The 18,566-nt window shown below is 34.6% G+C and overlaps 6 protein-coding genes and 3 pseudogenes across 9 annotated transcripts, besides 2 other annotated features; 8 read left to right on the plus strand and 1 right to left on the minus strand.

Moving 5' to 3' along the window:
- Nucleotides 1–179: 179 nt before the first annotated feature.
- TVAGG3_0171450 (uncharacterized protein) lies at nt 180–5,085 on the plus strand (the record flags this gene model as incomplete). The annotated part of the gene is made up of 1 exon (XM_001300275.2): nt 239–5,044. One exon carries the CDS (start codon nt 239–241, stop codon nt 5,042–5,044), a length of 4,806 nt encoding a protein of 1,601 aa, XP_001300276.1.
- A 1,376-nt stretch (nt 5,086–6,461) lies between these two features.
- TVAGG3_0171460 (uncharacterized protein) lies at nt 6,462–6,602 on the plus strand (the record flags this gene model as incomplete). Its single annotated transcript, XM_001300276.1, has 1 exon — nt 6,462–6,602. The coding sequence occupies one exon, from the start codon at nt 6,462–6,464 to the stop codon at nt 6,600–6,602; it is 141 nt and encodes a 46-aa protein (XP_001300277.1).
- A 951-nt stretch (nt 6,603–7,553) lies between these two features.
- Nucleotides 7,554–7,652: a terminal%2Cinverted (terminal inverted repeat of Maverick-3 transposon ID:TVAGG3_0171470).
- Nucleotides 7,554–18,566: part of a mobile genetic element that runs on past the window's edge.
- Nucleotides 8,832–9,194, plus strand: TVAGG3_0171480 (uncharacterized protein; the record flags this gene model as incomplete). The annotated part of the gene is made up of 1 exon (XM_001300277.1): nt 8,832–9,194. The coding sequence occupies one exon, from the start codon at nt 8,832–8,834 to the stop codon at nt 9,192–9,194; it is 363 nt and encodes a 120-aa protein (XP_001300278.1).
- On the plus strand, nt 9,213–9,455 carry TVAGG3_0171490 (serine threonine-protein phosphatase family; the record flags this gene model as incomplete). Its single annotated transcript, XM_001300278.1, has 1 exon — nt 9,213–9,455. The coding sequence occupies one exon, from the start codon at nt 9,213–9,215 to the stop codon at nt 9,453–9,455; it is 243 nt and encodes an 80-aa protein (XP_001300279.1).
- Nucleotides 11,712–12,671, minus strand: TVAGG3_0171500 (uncharacterized protein; the record flags this gene model as incomplete). Its single annotated transcript, XM_051225338.1, has 1 exon — nt 11,712–12,671. One exon carries the CDS (start codon nt 12,669–12,671, stop codon nt 11,712–11,714), a length of 960 nt encoding a protein of 319 aa, XP_051110324.1.
- TVAGG3_0171510 lies at nt 13,285–13,871 on the plus strand (annotated as a pseudogene). The gene has a single exon. A coding segment is annotated over exon 1 (587 nt).
- On the plus strand, nt 13,918–16,058 carry TVAGG3_0171520 (annotated as a pseudogene). Its single transcript has one exon. A coding segment is annotated over exon 1 (2,141 nt).
- TVAGG3_0171530 lies at nt 17,161–17,820 on the plus strand (annotated as a pseudogene). The gene has a single exon. A coding segment is annotated over exon 1 (660 nt).
- TVAGG3_0171540 (uncharacterized protein) lies at nt 17,975–18,421 on the plus strand (the record flags this gene model as incomplete). The annotated part of the gene is made up of 1 exon (XM_051225339.1): nt 17,975–18,421. One exon carries the CDS (start codon nt 17,975–17,977, stop codon nt 18,419–18,421), a length of 447 nt encoding a protein of 148 aa, XP_051110325.1.

The raw sequence follows: 18,566 nt of genomic DNA on the forward strand, positions 1-18,566 counted from the left end.
ATGTAACTATGGTCTGGGGACATAAAATTGAAGACTTGTTTTTTTGATTGGACTCAGATTCAAAAGTAATCAAAATAATTAAAATTTTCTGATAAAAGTGATACTTTATAATAATATTTCATGCTTTTAATCATAAACCGAAGCGAAACGTCATAAAATTTTTATCTCAAAAATTATGAGGGCGATCGAATCTGCGAAAGATCTCTGTGAGCAGTGGGCCGCCGTTGGTTTTCTTATCATGAATAAGGATGCCAACATGTCTTCTTCCAAATTAAAGGGAAATATGGTTCGCCTTAACTTCAGACTTCGTGGTTTAGACCAGCATGTCAACAACATTCTTGATAAATATATAACAATGAATGCTGATGATATCAGACTTTATTTGGAATGTATTCAGCGCTTAATTGAAACTATTACAAACGAAAATACAATTGATACTATTTTTGAAAACACAATTGAGTGTTTATACGAAGCCGCTGTTGTTGCAACAATGGTACTCACCGAAAAGAATGAATTACATGAAAGAACGTTAATTACTACTGAAGTTCAGTTTCCAGACATATTTTTCACATATATCGAAGAAGCTCTTGGTTGGATTTTGAAAGTATTGAAGAAAATCGATTTCCATAATTACACAAAACTTAAAGTTAGAGTACAACGCATTTTATTCGATTTCTTAATCCATGATCCAAAGAATGTCAACGTCAGAAACGAAGGAAAAATACTTTCTCTTATTTCATACCAATCAGAATGGAGTAACGGCATTGGAGAAAGAATTAAACAAATTTACAACCAATCTTCAAAGAAAGATGCATCTAAGCGTGTTATTCTCTTACTCCTCACAAATGTCGAACATTTACGCTATGATTTTACAGTTGTTGCAAACAGAGCTACAATTATGAATGAATTAATCGAATGGGCCAACTTTACACTCAAAATCAGCGACGAAGACATCAGTTTACAGATGATCTCCTTCACCATTGGCTCAATGATGGCCTGCAAATGGGATCCTACGCTTCCACAAGATCAACCAACCAGAGAAATGTTCAAACGCTTGATTGAGACCACATTTAAGCTCGTAAAAAGCAACAAATACGAACCGATGTATCTTGACATCGCTGCTCGTTCAGTTTCTCTGTTGAATATCAGTTTATTCGATTCATACTGGAAGAAACTCTCCGCTTTGATCGCAGAACACGTCAAGAAACAAGCTTCTCCAGAAACATTCAAGTCTCTTGCATTAATTGTTAAATTATTCTGCGGCAATTTTATAAATGGCGAACAACTCATGCGTTTCATCACAGAAATCATCTATGAGAAGAACAAACCATATGTTCTCAAACAAAAGTTTGAAAGCAAGGAAGATTTCATCAGAGATTTCTTTGTTTCTTTTTCAGAGGTCGAACCAAACATTGTTTGCAACTACATCAACGGACTACAGAAACTCGTTACACAATCCAACGAATTAGGCCCAAGAACTCAATATATGCTCGAAATTATGTCGAATATTAAGACAAACGACGATGCTTTGACCAAATCACTTTTGGCACCAATAGAAAGCAAACTCGAGCTATACTTGAACATCGCAACTCCTCCAGGCATCATAAAGTCCTCTTTACCTTTAATTGTTCCAATGTGGACTTTAATTCCACGTTCCAGACCAGGAATCTCCCAATCCGTACAGAATTTGATCGCCCATTTGGATCCAACAGTTCAAACAGCCTGTTTCCGTGTTTTTGTTGAGATGATGTCGAAAGCACCAGCTGCAGACTTCCCAGTTAACGTTGCTTTCAACATGCCGAGTGCTATTTTCAGACAACTCAGTCCAAACCTTCCAACAAATATGTTTTTGACACAAGGAAAGATGCTTTTGGACTTTTTGGTCGCAATTACGAACATTTTCCACAACAAACCAGGCGAAACATACGTAGAATGGGAAACATTAGTTTCTAAACTCGATATCGCATTGTTCCCATTCTTATTCTCCACGGAACCATTAGTTATAAGACTTGTCAGAAACATTTATTCGACAATTGCTCCAGAAGTCACTTTTTATTGTGTTGCAACATGGCTTTCTAATAACAGAGGAAGGTCATTATTCAACACATTAAAATCAGCTGTTACTACACGTCCTGACTGGTTTGTTGTCATTACAAACAAAACGATCAATTTCTGGAGAATTTTGGCATCAAAATCTACTTTGGATGTTGATTTTTGTGTTAATTTGGCAACAGCCCTTTTCACGATGATTACTCCTGAAGCTGAGAACTTACCTATATTCTTCATGGATGTTTTGGATATGATGTTGAAGCACATTGATTTCAAACGCCTTGAGAAACCATTTTCCAATTTAACTCCTTTAGTTTGGGACAAATTCTTCCATGAATTCAACAATTTCTATGGAAAGAACATCGATGAACAGAGGTTATTATGTCTGCAGATACAAATGCTCTTCTGTTCCAACAGACATTTCATTAATTTCAACGTAGAAGAAAGAGAAAGTTTCTACACAACACTCAAAAACTACGTGATTTCGAAGAGAGCGAGATTTGAAAGAGAAATTCCATTCGAAATCATTTCCCTTCAAATCTGTTCAACAATTATCAGAGTTGACAAGACAATTCTTCCAAAACTATGTGAAGAAATCGGTGGAGAAAGCGAATTACTCAAGAAAATGATGACGAGAATCAATCCGAAAGAAATTTTCGTTGTAAATGCAAACAGAATATTCGCACACCTTGATTTCTTTGCTGCTGTTTTGTCACAGATCAAAGTCAATTCCAATGATGTTTCCCTTGTTTTGAGTTATCTATTGACAATCGCTGATAAGTCAATTGAATACTCAGAACTCTTAGACGTCATCGCAGACTGCATCAATCAAATGTTCACGATGAATGACGAATCAAGAACATTGATTATCCATACAAGTATTTCATTCAAGAACACATTGTTGAATGAAATTGGCAAAGCGATTATGTTGAATGCCAAATCAGAACAAGCTATTACAGACAGGAAACAATTAACTGATGAATTAGTACTTGCAACTTCTTTGTTTAGTTCTAGTTCTTCTGTTTCTCACATTGTTGGTTTGAATTTGGCAAAAAGCGCTTTAGAAAAATTGGCAAAAGGTGATGAAGAATACACATCAACATTCGAAAATCCTTTGTTCTCTTACAATCCACATTGTGAAGAAATGGTTTGGAAATTGATTGATAAATACTTGGGAGATGAAGAAATGGAAGAATTCATCACTCTTTTATCCAATATTTCTTCAAATATTCCAAGAAGATCTCAACAACCTGTTGTTACAATGAAAGCTCTTGAATTCTTCAATGAACCGAAATTGGAACACTTCACTTCCATTTATTCTTATTTGGCATCAAATGATTTCAGTGATTTCAACCAATTCGTTCCAATTTTGAATCATTGCGACCAACTCTTCGCAAATCAAATCGAAAACATCGAAGACATATTGAACATTTTGATGAAATCAGCTGGAACATCACAAAGCCACTTAAATGCCACTGTTTACATGTTCCATTCCGCTTTCCAGAGCCATCCAGAAGAAGTCAGTGATTTCATCAAACAAAAATTTACTTTCTTGGATCATTTGAATAACCCACAAACATGGCAGAGAATCCATGAAGAAATCAACTCTTTCGCAAGAGGAACAGCAATTCTTTCATACATTTTAGCAAGAAACAATGATAAAGAACTCACAAAGAAACTCTTCGGAAACTATGCACCGCAATTATTATTGTATGCATTGCATATTTTCGAGTTGAAAGAGTTCAGAATGTCATTGTTCCCTCCACTTTTATTGTCTTTGTTGCACTCTTTCAGTCCATCAAGACAATTGCTGATTTTCAGGAACAACAACGCTTTGGATTTGTCTCCTGCTCAATGCCAGTTTGCCAACGACATCATCGAAGAATTCGATCCAGAAAGCGCTAAAGAATTCCGCAGAATCATCATTCCTTCACGTGCTGATGGTCAAGAGATGAACTTGAATTTCGTCCACGCAATTTCACCGAGATTTGGTGCTCACGACATTGCAATGTTATTGAGTGTCGTCGCAGAATACGCAACGAAAGACAATGTCGGAACAGTTCTTCGATTCCTTCCTGCTCTCGTTAACGCTCTTCCGAGTGTTGCTCCGCCAAAGACAATCGCGTATTTCATCATGTTCATGATCTCTTTCATGTTCGACAACGGTGATCCAAGAATTATTTTGTCATTTGCCGAAAATTTGCCAGTTTTGTCAGAATTATTAGAAAAATATGACAAGAAAGGTGAAGTGTCAAAAGAATTCACAGATCTTCTAAACGAGTCTGGCGGCAGCGATGTTATTTTGTCTGTTGTTTTAGAGCCATTGGCTTTAGCAGACAAATTAACAGGACCATTATATCCTGCATGTTTAGATTTCCTGATTAACATCAACGGATACATTTCAAGCAATGACGAAAGGAATATTTCAACTGTTGACGCGATTATCATCATTCTCGACAGTTTGTGGAATATCTCAGGTGTTAAATCTCGTTTGTACAAAGCAAGAAAGACAGGATGGATGAACGGATGCCAATCAATCAATGATTTGGTTTCATTCATCACTGCAGCACTTCAAGATAAAGAAGACATGAAGTGCGTTTGCCAGTTCTTACTGAGATTGACATCAAATATGGTTATTCAGGATGATAAGTTCAGATTGAACACTGTCAACTTGTTCTCCAGATTCGTTGAAGATATCGAAATCATCGCTTCTATGGAGAATGTCGGAGAGTTCTTGTTGGTTTCTTCTGTTTGCTCTGATGAAGTAATTTCCCTCAAATACGCAGGATTACTCGGCCAACTCATCAACCAAGAAAGAAAAATCTCTAAGAAGTCGAGAGATATCATTTCAATTATGGGTCCAACACTTGTCCACAACGACGAAGAATCAATGACAATAGTTAGATCTATTTCTCCTGATTTCTATCCAGCTCTTTCTGTTGTTGCAAGACCTCCTGTTTTGTCCTCATTCATCGACAAACTCGTCTTCAATTAATTTTCATTTCAATTTTATTAAATCATTATTTTTTTATATAACATAGATTATTTTTATATATCTACTAGCAAATATAATGTTCAATTTTGTGAATGAAGCCTATAAATTTGATCAGTTTTATTAAATGTCACTTTTTAATTTTTTTTGTGATATTAATTTGAATTAATTTAAAACTTTAAAATTTGTGTGATAGCTTAGTATTCACACTCAAAGGTAATTACTATATGCTTGGTACTGGCAATCGGGAAACTGATTGCAATGCTGATCCGAATCAACTTTGTGAAAATTTAACTATCCAAAATCAATTAAATAACATTCCTATCACCCATATTGGTGATTATGCATTTAGATTTCGTAATCGATTAAAATTCATTTATATTCCTAATACGATAATATTTCTAGGCTATGATTGTTTCGGATATATTTACACTTTAGAAAATGTAATATTTGAAGAAAGATCTAACACCTCGCTCGTATTTGATCAAGGTGTATTCTACAGAACTAATATGACATCGATCAGACTTCCTAATAAAATATTATCTGAACACGATTATGTTTTTAGTTTGTCAAAAATAAAAAATGTTATCTATTGCGGAATGAACAATGTATATGGCAGTTGGTTTTTGGAAATGTCTCCACCAATTATTTATGTTCATCCATTATACCCATATATGAATTTCGCGAATGTTACAAACCTGGTATTTTCCAAAGTGTGTGAAGTAAATGTTAAATGCAATTGTCCTTCTATGAATTACCCATCATGCTCATTTTATCGAATATCAATTCTATTAAATGTTATTATTATTTCCTAACTTATATAATATTATAAGTTTTAACTATTATCTAGATTTAATAGTTAGGTTTGAATATAGAAAGGATGCGTTTACATAACTATTAATATTTACTAAACAACTTCTAATCTAACATGAACTACTGAAAATGATCTGCATTTTCGAAGAAAAGAACAACTCATGAATGTCTTCGAAGATAAGAAGAAAACTAAATTCAAATACAGACAATCTTTGAATGCATGGAAATCAATTGTATTATGCTATTTCCTTAGAAGAAACGTTCTTAATAGTATAGGGTTTAACATGAATGAAATACTATATATTGAGCCAATTCTAAAGGAATAAGGAAGTGATTTAAAACCTAAAATTACATGATGATGAAGCATTTACTTTATAAAAGAATGTTATGTGATTGATTGACAGTTTGAATATTGGAATATCAAAAAAAAATTCATATAAGAAGTGAATTTTTTACAAAAGATTATTTCAGGAAATAGTACGATAATTGATGAGATTATAAAATTAATTGGATTTTTGCTCTGCTTTGAAAGACAATTCATTTGTCCTAAAAACAAATTGGAGCAAGTAAGTTGAGTTTATTTATTTCTATAGAAAGGATATAAATTATGGGTCCAACACTTGTCCACAACGACGAAGAATCAATGACAATAGTTAGATCTATTTCTCCTGATTTCTATCCAGCTCTTTCTGTTGTTGCAAGACCTCCTGTTTTGTCCTCATTCATCGACAAACTCGTCTTCAATTAATTTTCATTTCAATTTTATTAAATATAATTTTCCTCAGAAAGGATCAATTTATTTCGAGTCAACAATACTATGAATATATTTAAAGCATATATTAATTTGATTAAGTAAAGTTTTTTCTTTTGATATTTGATTAATAGGAATTAAACAACTATGAAATGCAGTAAGAGTGAAATTGATGTATGAATATACAGAATCGATATTTATCATTTCTGGTGAACTGCCAAAACTATTGATTGTTAAATTATCAAAATGACAATTCTCCATTATTAAATGTTTAGCACTATTCCTTATTAAATAGCCACTGGCATTATTTTCAAACATAGAACAGTTTGAAATAATTGTCTCACCAACACAAACTATGATACCTCCAGCCGGCTTATGATGCTGAGAATTATTTATAATATTACAATTACTAATAAAATGAGGTGTAAAGTCAAAGCCAAAATGACCAATAATCCTTTCACCGCAATCATTATGACAGATAGAACAAAAATTTGCTTTTCCAGGTGATTCATTCGGGTTTATTGAATATGCAGCAATATCATAGAGCCCAACATTATAGCTAAAATTTTTATAACTGATGTTATTAATTCCCAAGTTACAAGAAATAGTATCACAACCGTATCCATCCATTTTGCTTCAAGAAGAAATACTACTCTCAAGTACAAAACTACAATTCCCATTGCTTATCTCTGAAAACGAATGCTGACCTCGATTAGATGCAGATGAATTTAGGGAACAACATCTATGTTGAATTAGGGAACTACTTCCTGACATAAAAATACAGCCTCCATTACCTCTATCCATATAATAACCACCATACTCATCTTTTTTGCAATTACTGAAGAAACAACCTGAGTGTAATAGTTTAACATCATCTTTATAATCAAAAGATATTACTCCATTTTCAATAAAATGAAATCTACTTAGCAATACAAAACACTCGGAGTTAAAAAAAAAAAAAAAAAAAAAAAAAAAAAAGGTAGTGGGGCTTCCAGGCACTTCGTGCCCTCTAGCCCCGAAGATGTTTAGTATAAATGAAGTTCTTATATACGGGTCTTCCAGGAGCTTTTCACAAATTATATATGTTTTCATGTTTTGTCAAGACTTCTTCGTAAAATCAGACAAAAATAATGTTTAGGGTAGAAGGTTAGATATAACCTCTTTTCTAACCTCTTTTCTACCCTCTTGAATTTTCAAGACTTCTTCGTACATGTTTTGTCACTTTTCTGTCACTTTTCAGGAAAAAACATTTTTATTATATATATAAAATGAATTTTACAAAACCACCGTTACCCTTCTTTGGAAATAAGAGTAGATGTAAAGATATTCTATTGAGAGAACTTAAGAAACTACCGAATGGTCTAACATTTGTAGATTTGTTCGGTGGAAGTTTCTATATATCTCATTTGTGCCATACAATATTTCCTGACTCAAAGATTATATGCAATGACTTCGACAACTATATGAACCGTCTCAAACATATACCAGACACAAACAAAATATTGAAAGAGTTAAAAGAAAAGATACCTATAGGTAAGATGGAACGTATACCATTAGATAAGAAAAATATTGTGAGAGAGGTTTTTGAAAAAAGCAGAATATATAGACTGGGATAGTATATCTGCTAGACTATTATATAGTGGTGCTATAAGAGTTCATGACATTGAAACACTTATGTCAAAAGTTTTATATCTTAACTATACAAATGTTTTCAAAGAGAACATAGAAAAATATATTGAGGGTATAGAGTTTGTGAGATGTCATTGGACAGAGTTGTATGAAAAATATAAAGACAAGGAAAATGTTTTCTTTATAGTGGACCCGCCGTTCTATAACACATGGGATTTTCAATACCAAGTAGACTGGACTTTGAGAGACTCTTTAGAAACTTTAGACGTTTTACATAACCATCCATGCTTTTACTTTACATCCGATAAAAGTGGTTTGGAAAGTGTCATGAGATGGTTAGAGGACATACATGACTATGAGTTTAGATATGACAAGATAGAATATGAGAGAGGTCCTATAAACTGGAGAAAGTGTCATAACAAAGAAATTTTATTAGTAAGTAAATGTGGTTTGAAATAGGACTACTTGTTTAGGTTTTTTCCATTGTGTCATTTATTTATTTGACGTGGCAGAAAAGTACAGAGAATATGAAGATGAACCAATGCCTGCAAATGTTCAGTATATGTACTCGTAAGAGATATTTTTATCTAATATTAAATGGACGCACAGAACTTAGCGAATGCACAGCAACCTGGACAACCAAACCCAGAGAATATTCCAAATGAAGTTAGAATACAAACTGCAATGGCAAACTATGGTCAAGTGCCAACAGATGTACAAATGCAAACTGCCATGTCAAATGACGCTGCGTTAGGCTTACCACCATGGTATGCAAATATGAGATGGAAAGAGTTTTATACAAACCCTGAAGTGGGATATAAACAACTTTATGCAGATGACGCGAACACAGGAGTTGACCCAGAATATGTTTTCTACCAGAGGAGAAACAGAATGTATGAGCTCCAGTTAAAGAATGCTATGGAACTCAACAGGAAACGTAAGAGACTAGGCGGACATTAGATTTTTACATATAGTAAAATGGGTTTCTTCAGTAGTATTGGAAACTTCTTTCGAAATGTTGGAAGAGGTATATGGAATGGAATAAAAACCGTAGGAAGAGGAATTTGGAACGGAGTCAAAAATATTGGTAAAAGAGTAGGTCAGTTTGTTGGTATTATACCTAAAGACCCTGAACCAGAAGAACAAGCTCCTGTTATACAACAGCCTGAACCTGCACCACAGTCTAGTTGGCAACCAAATCCAACACCTCAACCGTATTAAAAAATTATATTTTTACCGTTCGATAGTAGTTGTATATGAAACTAAGTTCTAAGTAAAACGCATGGTATAATGGAATTATTCTTTTTCTTCCATCTGTAGTAAACCATACTTGAAAGTCTGAAATACTTCCACTCGGTGGTTCATATAACTTTGTAGGTTTTTCGTAAAAGTCATTTGCCAAGCATAAGAAAGAGTTTTGGGCGCCAGAAAATGAAGCATGAACAATAATAGCAGCTGGGTCGAAAACATCTTTAAATAAATATGGTTCATCTCTTGCATATCGACTGTAAATATTTGCTAAAGGAAGTTCGACTTTCTGATTTAACATTCTTTGCAAATAATACCATGACATTGCAGTGATTCTGTATATATTTGTTCGTCTTTCTTTGGATTGTCTTCGTAGATTTGAAATGACACTTGTGAATTTTGTTTTGTCATATACAATTCTCACATAAAGTGTGCTCTCGGTATTTGCATATTCATCAGCATATTTTGCATAACATGAATTTATTTTATCTTCTATATTTTTTAACGCAGTCTGTAGAGAAGATGAAAGGTCAACTTGTATTAGCTCAATTTCTTCCCACATTTTTCGTTTCCCTTCAGATATATAATCTATATGAAACCTTACAATAAATGGAAAACTTTTATCTTCTACAGACACAAACTTCATTCTACGAAAGCCAATAGCTTTTGTGACAGATGGGTCTCTTAGCCATCTTAATGGGTAGTCAAAACGATAGCCTTCATGCTTTACGGTCTCTGTCTCAAACTTTTGACCGACATTCGTAAAAAGTTCATCTAATGGTTTAGTTGTAGCAACTCTTGAATTTTCTTTTTCTATTGAAAGCATATTTTATCTAGAATAAAAATGTCGAAAGAAACAGCGTCTATGAGAGAAATACAACACAACCGACAACTCATTATGCAAGCTCTAAATAAGAACACAACAAACTTTTCAAACTATTCTAAGATATCTGAGTCATTGAAAGAAGGAAACTTAAAACTGACGATAAACCCAATGACAGATGAGTTTCTGTTTCAAGACAGTAAGAACCATACTGTCTGTGTAAATCCAACAAAAGGAACTTTAAACGAGAAACCTATATCTGAACTTCTTTTGAAAGCAGATATTGACAACAAAGCTGACAAAGAGTATGTAGACGATGCAATAGCAAAAGAAGAAGAAAGAGCTAACAAAGCTTATGCAACGAAAGAGGATGTTGAAAAGAAAGCAGATAAAACATATGTTGACGATGAGTTAGCATATCTGGCTAGTGGGTTAGTGAAGAAGGCAGATAAGGAATATGTGGATGAAAAAGATGAAAAAATTAAAGAAATGGTTGAATGGTACCATGAACGGACATCGAAGATTTTAGAAGGTAAAGCCAATACAGGGTGGGTTTCAGGATGTTTTAGACCTTAAAGCCGACAAGAACCATACACATACCATTGCAAATATTACAAACTTACAAGAAACCTTAAACAGGAAAAGTGACGTTGGACATACACATACCATTGCAAATATTGCAAACTTACAAGAAAAGTTAGATGACAAAGCTGACAAGAACCATACACATACAAGTTTTACAACTGTTGCTATAGAAAATATTGAAGGAACGGTTGAAGAAACTGGTGGGGATGCAATATATTGTAAACCTCCTAACTTTCCACAAGGTTTAACATCGGATGACGACATAACGACGATGAGAAACATTAGATGTAAAGATGTTTATGTCATGGAGGATGAAAATAAAGTTAAATTCACTGCTCAAGATTTATATGACAAGAAAGCAGACAAAAAAGAGCTTCAAACATTAAAGACAGAAATACTTCAAACCATTTACCCGGTTGGTTCTATTTATACGTCAATGAACTCTACCAGACCAGAAGTAGTACTTGGTTTTGGAACTTGGACTCAAATATTCGAAAGTTTTTTGTATTGTGCACACACTCCAAAGAAAACAGGTGGAAGTAAAACGATATCTGTCGACAACTTGCCACCACATAGTCATTCTGGTACAACAAACTTTTCTGGCGACCATAGCACTCATTAGAGAACCACCCATTATACAACTCAGAGTATGAAGCTGGCTATGACGTTTTATCTCCAGATTATAACCATTCAGCAAAAAAGACTTTTCGACAAACTGAACCAGGAGGAAACCACCAACATACTTTTACAACAACATCTACAGGACTAGGTAAAAAATACATGCCACCTTACATGACAGTTTGTGCATGGTATAGAATTGCTTAGTCGTCATTTTCAACTTCTTTAGCATATTCGTCAGCAGTTGTCTTATATTTGTTAGGAACTGTCTTTGAAAGTATACCACCTTGAACTTTGACAAGTTTGAAACGAGGTCTGACAATAGTAGTTTTATCTTCTGCTTGCAGTGTGTACATTTTGCCATGTTTGCCTAAAACTTCATAATATTCTCTTGTATACTTTCTTCTATTTTTACGAACACGAATATGAGTACCTGTCGAGTTCCCATTGTTGTCATAGTCAATAGTATTTTCATATGGGTCGCGTTTAGGTATTTCTATTTTTACTTTGTCACCTTTCTTAAGTTTGAAGCCTGGCATTCTTTCTTGTTTGTCTCTTTTGACTAAACTATTAAATATATAGTCTTTCTCTAAGTCAGGGTTGTTTTTCATTTCTTCAGGGGAGTGGTTTCCCAAACCTTTTTGTTTACGGCTATTGTAAATATTTAAAACCTGTCTCATCTTTGCCATGGAGAAGTGTCTATATTTGTCGTCATATGACATTTCATTTGCTTCACCACCTTGTGGTTGGTTTAAGTCTCTTAAGATTTTTATACAACTGTCAATGACACCAAGAGCAGAATGGTTTTGGTCGACAATGAAATATTGGTTTACATTTTTTGAACGCAGATAGTTTTTAATATCGTCTGATTTGAAAGAACGTTCACAGTCAGATGTCAGTTTTGTTGGATGGTATTTGTCAACGAAGATTGTCAAAGCAGTTTTCACATCTAAAATATTTTTGGACCATAATGGTATGGCTTCACAGTATCTTGTGTTTTGACCGACAAATATTAGCCAGTATGGTGGTCCATCTTCTCTATATCTCGGAATGTTTTCCAAGATATCCATAAACCAAGCATTTGGTGTTGAACTAAAGATTTTTATCATGAGTGCTTTCTTTGTCGCTTTAGAAACATAGGGGTCCTTGTTTGGATTCGTCATTTTTACCCTATAAGAAATGGGTTTATTTGGCGCATTAGCAGGAGTTGCATCCAGATTTTTGCCCGCAGTGGGAACAATAGCCAGAGGTGTATTTGGAGTTGGAAGGAAGATTTTGAGTACATTAGGTATACTTAAAGAGAAAGCACAACCTATTATACAAACTGTACAGAAAGGTTGGGATGTAGCACGAGATGCAGCAAATCTTATTCCAAATCCTGAAAACAGAGGAAAAGTTCAAGGATGGATGGACAATGTAGGAAGACAAGCAGGAAACTATTATAACAAAGCAAATGACTACTATAACCAAGCAGGACACTATATGGACCAAGGTGAAAGATTCTTTAACAGAGGATATAAACCATGCACAACAATGGGTAAAACAATAACCAACCTCAACCGCCTCAAACGTGGGGAATGTAAAGTTTTTTACTGAGATGAAATGAACAATACAGCATTGAGACAAATGGTTCAAGATGGATTTGTCGGCTTCCAGCAGTTACACAAACCACGTGTTTGTCAAGTTCTTCTATACCTCAGGAAGTTTTAGACCGACTTAAAAAACCTAAACAACCAGTTGAAAACAAAACAAACTAAAATTTTTTACTGAGATGAAATGACCGAAGAAGTTGAAACGGTAGATTTGACACCACAAACAAAAAGTTCAGAACCATTGTCAAAACCTGTCAAAGAACTTACAGATGAAGAGAAAAATTCAATAATAGAAAGTGCCAGGTCTGGAAATACAAACCCTAACTACAAAGTCACTTTCATAGAAATGGAACGGCAAGTATCTCAAAAAGAAACAGACTCTCACAAATAAAATATTGAAGTCTGAAGGAGCTTTCGAGACAACAGATGGAAAAGTTTACTTCACTGACCAACAGTTCATTATAGAACATCTCATTGACTTAGAGTCGAAATATTCTAAACTTTACAACAAACACAAAAAGTTGAAAGGAAAACAAAAACAAATGGCATATGATATTTACGAAGATGTTGACGACACAACCATACCTGCAAGTGAGGTAAAGTCAGAGGAACCGAAAAGTGACGAAAAAACCAATAGAAGAAGGGAAGCCACAAACTGAAGAAAAACCAAAACCAAAAGGTTAGTTTCCAAACTAAACCAAGTCAACCTTCATTAGCTGGTTATGGGTTGGCGTCAAAGACTATATGGCAGCAGGCGGTTATGTAAAGTAAAGAAAAAATATATTTTTTTATTTTTATAAAAATGCCCCCATATAGAATGGATAGAAAGTCTGCTAGAATAAAAGCAGAGTTGCAAAGATATGGTTGGAGAGTTTCGAAGAATTTTAAATATAGGAAGGGAAAGCCAATAAAAGTCTATGACAAATTGTCTGGTCTTCGCTACGAAATGGATTTGGAAACAGCACGCGCAAATTATCCAAACAGACTAGAGAGGTTAGAAGAAGAACGGCTTATGGACATGCCTTTCGATGTTAGTGAGCCACAGGTTGAAGGACACGACGGCTTTGCCAGGTTCTACTGGAAACATGACGAACAATTGCATCCTTTGAGGAGGAAAAAAGGAAAAGGTGAAGACAAACATGCTCCCATGGAAAGAACAAGATATGCATATGAAAAGTATCGTGAAGTTAGAAGTAAAATTACATCTGGTCGAACCTTTACAGTAAACTTTGACGAAGGAAAGAACAAAGAAGGCTTCATGGGTGTACTTGCTGCCATACAAGATGGAAATAAGAAAGGATACAATCTCAGATTGACCATAACAGATTTGGATGGTCACATTTACTATGCACATGGCAATGTCACAACAGCTGCAATGCTTCTTGACGCTTTCAAGACTACAAAGAGAGAACAAATGGTTGACTCCGACTCAGACATTTTGAATGCAATTGAAGGAATTGCAAGTGTAAAATTTGAATGGTACCAACCGAACCCTCAAGCAGTCAGACAACATGCTGGATACTTCCCCTTCATAAATAAGTCTGACATTGACTTGACAAGGTATGGAATTTACAATTCAATTGAAACAATTGTCAATGAACCTTGTATTCTTACATGTCTCAGGAACTCTGGTCTTGTTACAGATGAGAAGATGAAGTATCTTGAGTCATGTGTAAACAAGGTACATTCTCAGAGGTCAATTGGCAAAAATTGCACCGTTGGCAAATGTCAATATCCGAGTCAACATACCTACAGCTAAAGGTTCTTCACATGACGACTATGTTGTTGAGTTCAATTTACCATGGTTGAAGATTGCAATTGTCCACAACCACTTCATTGTTGAACGAAAGTCTTTACAAACCCATTGTTCGGAAAAGGCAAGTGCAACATTGTCAGAGCTGTAAACATTCTTTTCGAGAAAGGTTTGTTGGAACCAATTCCAGATGACAAGCTGACAGAAACTTTTGTACCAAAAGACGAAACAAACTTTTCATTGTTGGTAAGACCAAAAGTTGTTCCGGACAAGGTTATAGCACAAAAGAAGTACACAATTCCAAAAGGAGTTGGATTGTTCGGATACCAACCTGAACCAGAAGAACTTCCAATGAGGTTGCAAGAACTTCAAGATGCTATAAACAAACTTCCATTGAGAAATCCAATTGACGTCAAATTGTATTGGAGAGCATCTGAGTTAGGTCAGAAGGTTTTATATGAAACAGGTTGCTTGACGATGTTTATGAGATAACAGGAGAAGTTTCTCAGAAGATAAGAGACTCACTTGAATTTCCACAAACTGGACCAATTGGTTGCGACAAGTTCGACTCAGATGAAAAAGATATACTATGTCGACCTTAACGCTGCATACATGAGGTTCGTCCAATATATTCCAACTGGAATTCCAAACGAAGATGGTGAGTTCCAGGAAGGAACTATACAGTTGGAAAAGTCATACAACAACTGTATTGATATTAGGAAAGCTTCAAACCCCAAACTTGCAATGACACTCAAATTGCTTATGAATTCAACATGGGGATATTCCATTAAAAAACCTCAAAAAGATGAAGAGTAAACACTATGAGAAGGTCGACAACTTTGTGAAAGGTTCTCCCCTTTTGTTTTTGAAGTACGAATTCACTCAAGGTCAAAGTGGCTTAGTAACCACATTAAAACCTATTGTCGAACATTGGTTCCTATCCTCAGTTCGCAAAGGCAGTCCTTGACAACTACAACAAATTCTTCTCCGAAGTCAAATCCAAAGTGAAGGTTTACTATGAGAACATTGACGCACTCATGACGAACGAAGAAGGCTATAAACAAACTCATTGAAATGGGAATGGTCGGTGAAAAGATGGGCTGTTTTAAGCTAGATAAGGTATTTTCGAAGTTCATGTCCTCTCCAAGCGTAAGTACTGGGGCATACTTGAAGACGGCACAGAAATAAAACATTGCATGAAGTAAAACATTGCATGAAATAAAACATTTTTTTAAAAAAAATTTTTTTATTTTATTTGAAATGTACGCTGAGTTTGTTGGAACAGACCGTTGGGAAACTTGTTTGTTAGATGAGAAATATGAAATTCACTGTTGTGAGTCATTTGAAGTCAGAAACAAAAAGACAAAAAGAGTTTTAAGCGAATGTGAGCGAAATGACGGATATGCTAGGATGAGGATTGGTGAGAAATGCTATTTTTTAAACATATTGTCATTGCAACTCATTTTATACCGAACCCTAACAATCTACCTTTTGTAGACCATATAAACGTATAAGAAACGACAATAGACTTGAAAACTTACGCTGGGTCACTCGTTCTGAAACAATAAGAAGAGGCAAATTTGGAGATATAGTATTCGAATTTGTCGACGAACTAGAAGATGAAGCAATTGAAATTACAGACTATGGCAAGCATACGTTTGAGTTTTACTACTATAGCGAAGAACAGGACTCTTTCTACTTTTATACCGGCGTAAACTATAGGAAATTACAAGTATGTTTTACTAAGGAAGGCTATGCTTATGTAAACACTAGAGATACAGATGGAAAACACGTTAAAATACTTCTTAACAAATTCAAGAAGCTATATGGCATACCATTTTAAAAAGTATATTTTTACATATATTAAATGCTTAGGTTGAAAAACAAAGAACAAAAGTAGCAGATACAAAACGTTAGATATAATCTTTACAAACGCTGGTAGGACTATATCAGATGAAGAAATTTCATCCCGAATTGTCTTTCATATACAACTACGGAAAAGTGCTGAATTCGACAAAAATGAGTTTTTGGTTGAAAAAAGAGGTGGAGCCAAAAATGGCTCGACCTCAAAACAAGCATTTTGTGAAGAATATACCACCCCGCGGAATTCCGCGGGGTGCTTTTTATACAAAATTCAACAGGTGAATTTTCATGAATTTCCTTAAGATAGAAAAAGTGAGTTAAAATGAGATTTTTATCGTTGTGGTCCGACGGTTAAGCCACAAACGAATGTCCGACGGTTAAGCCACAAACGAATGTCCGACGTACCACCAAAAAATATTTTTTATTTTTATTGTAAGAACTGAAATGACAGTCGAAGCAAAAACGTTCACGAACAAATCTAATGGCGAAACATTCACAAAAGGCACTTACAACGGTATTGAAGTCTTACGTAGAGACAAGGATGGTTATATAAATGCAACAAAGATGTGTCAGCAGTTTAGGAAAGACTTTAGAAGGTTGTTGGAAAATAAGTCCTGGGAAGAGTATTTTAAGGCATTTTGTGAAGAATATACCAACCCGCGGAAAACGGCGGGTTGCTTTTTATACAAAGTTCATGCAGGAATTCCCGATGAAATCAAACAGGTTAGAGGAATGTATGTAGACCCAAGACTCTAAACTATATAGCAATGTGGGCTTCTCCAAAATATTGCATAGCAGTTGGAAAAATTTGGACTCCATAGACAAGAAAGTTCATAGAGAAATTAGATGAAGAAGAACTTGAAGATACAGTAGAGAATGCTAAACCTTTGTTCGAAGAAGAAGTTAGAAAATGCATGAAAAACAAATAGAACATGAACGTGAGATATGTTCTGTTATAGAGACTCTCCATACGAACTAGACCAATGGGAACAAGAAGAATTTAAAGAGGAATTTAGAGAATATGAACTCGCTAAAGTTTCATTAGAAGCTGCAGAAAAGAAGTTAAAAGTTTGGGGTCGTTTTGTAAAAAAATATTGTGAGTAAATGAACCATTTTATTTTTATTGAATTCAGCAAAAATAATGTTTATGTTAGAATGTTAGATCTAACATGTTTTCTAACACGTTTTCTAACATGGTCTAAAACTCTTGAATTTGTCAAGACTTCTTCGTACATGTTTTGTCGAAACTTCTTCGTAAATGTTTTGTCGAAACTTCTTCGTAAATGTTTTGTCGAAACTTCTTCGTAAATGTTTTGTCGAAACTTCTTCGTACATGTTTTGTCAAGACTTCTTCGTACATGTTTTGTCAAGACTTCTTCGTACATGTTTTGTCGAAACTTCTTCGTACATGTTTTGTCAAGACTTTTCGTACATGTTTTGTCAAGACTTCTTCGTACATGTTTTGTCAAGATTCTTCGTACATGTTTTGTCAAGACTTCTTCGTACATGTTTTGTCAAACTTCTTCGTACATGTTTTGTCAAGACTTCTTCGTACATGTTTTGTCAAGACTTCTTCGTACATGTTTTGTCAAGACTTCTTCGTACATGTTTTGTCGAAACTTCTTCGTACATGTTTTGTCAAGACTTCTTCGTACATGTTTTGTCGAAACTTCTTCGTAAATGTTTTGTCGAAACTTCTTCGTAAATGTTTTGTCGAAACTTCTTCGTAATGAGCGTAAAAGACCCAAAAATAATGTTTATGTTAGAATGTTAGATCTAACATGTTTTCTAACACGTTTTCTAACATCGTAGAAAACTCTCGAAATTCATGAATTTTGACACTTTCACAA

This window comes from Trichomonas vaginalis, chromosome IV (assembly GCF_026262505.1).
Source record: "Trichomonas vaginalis G3 chromosome IV, whole genome shotgun sequence".
NCBI classification, from domain to species: Eukaryota; Parabasalia; order Trichomonadida; family Trichomonadidae; genus Trichomonas; species Trichomonas vaginalis.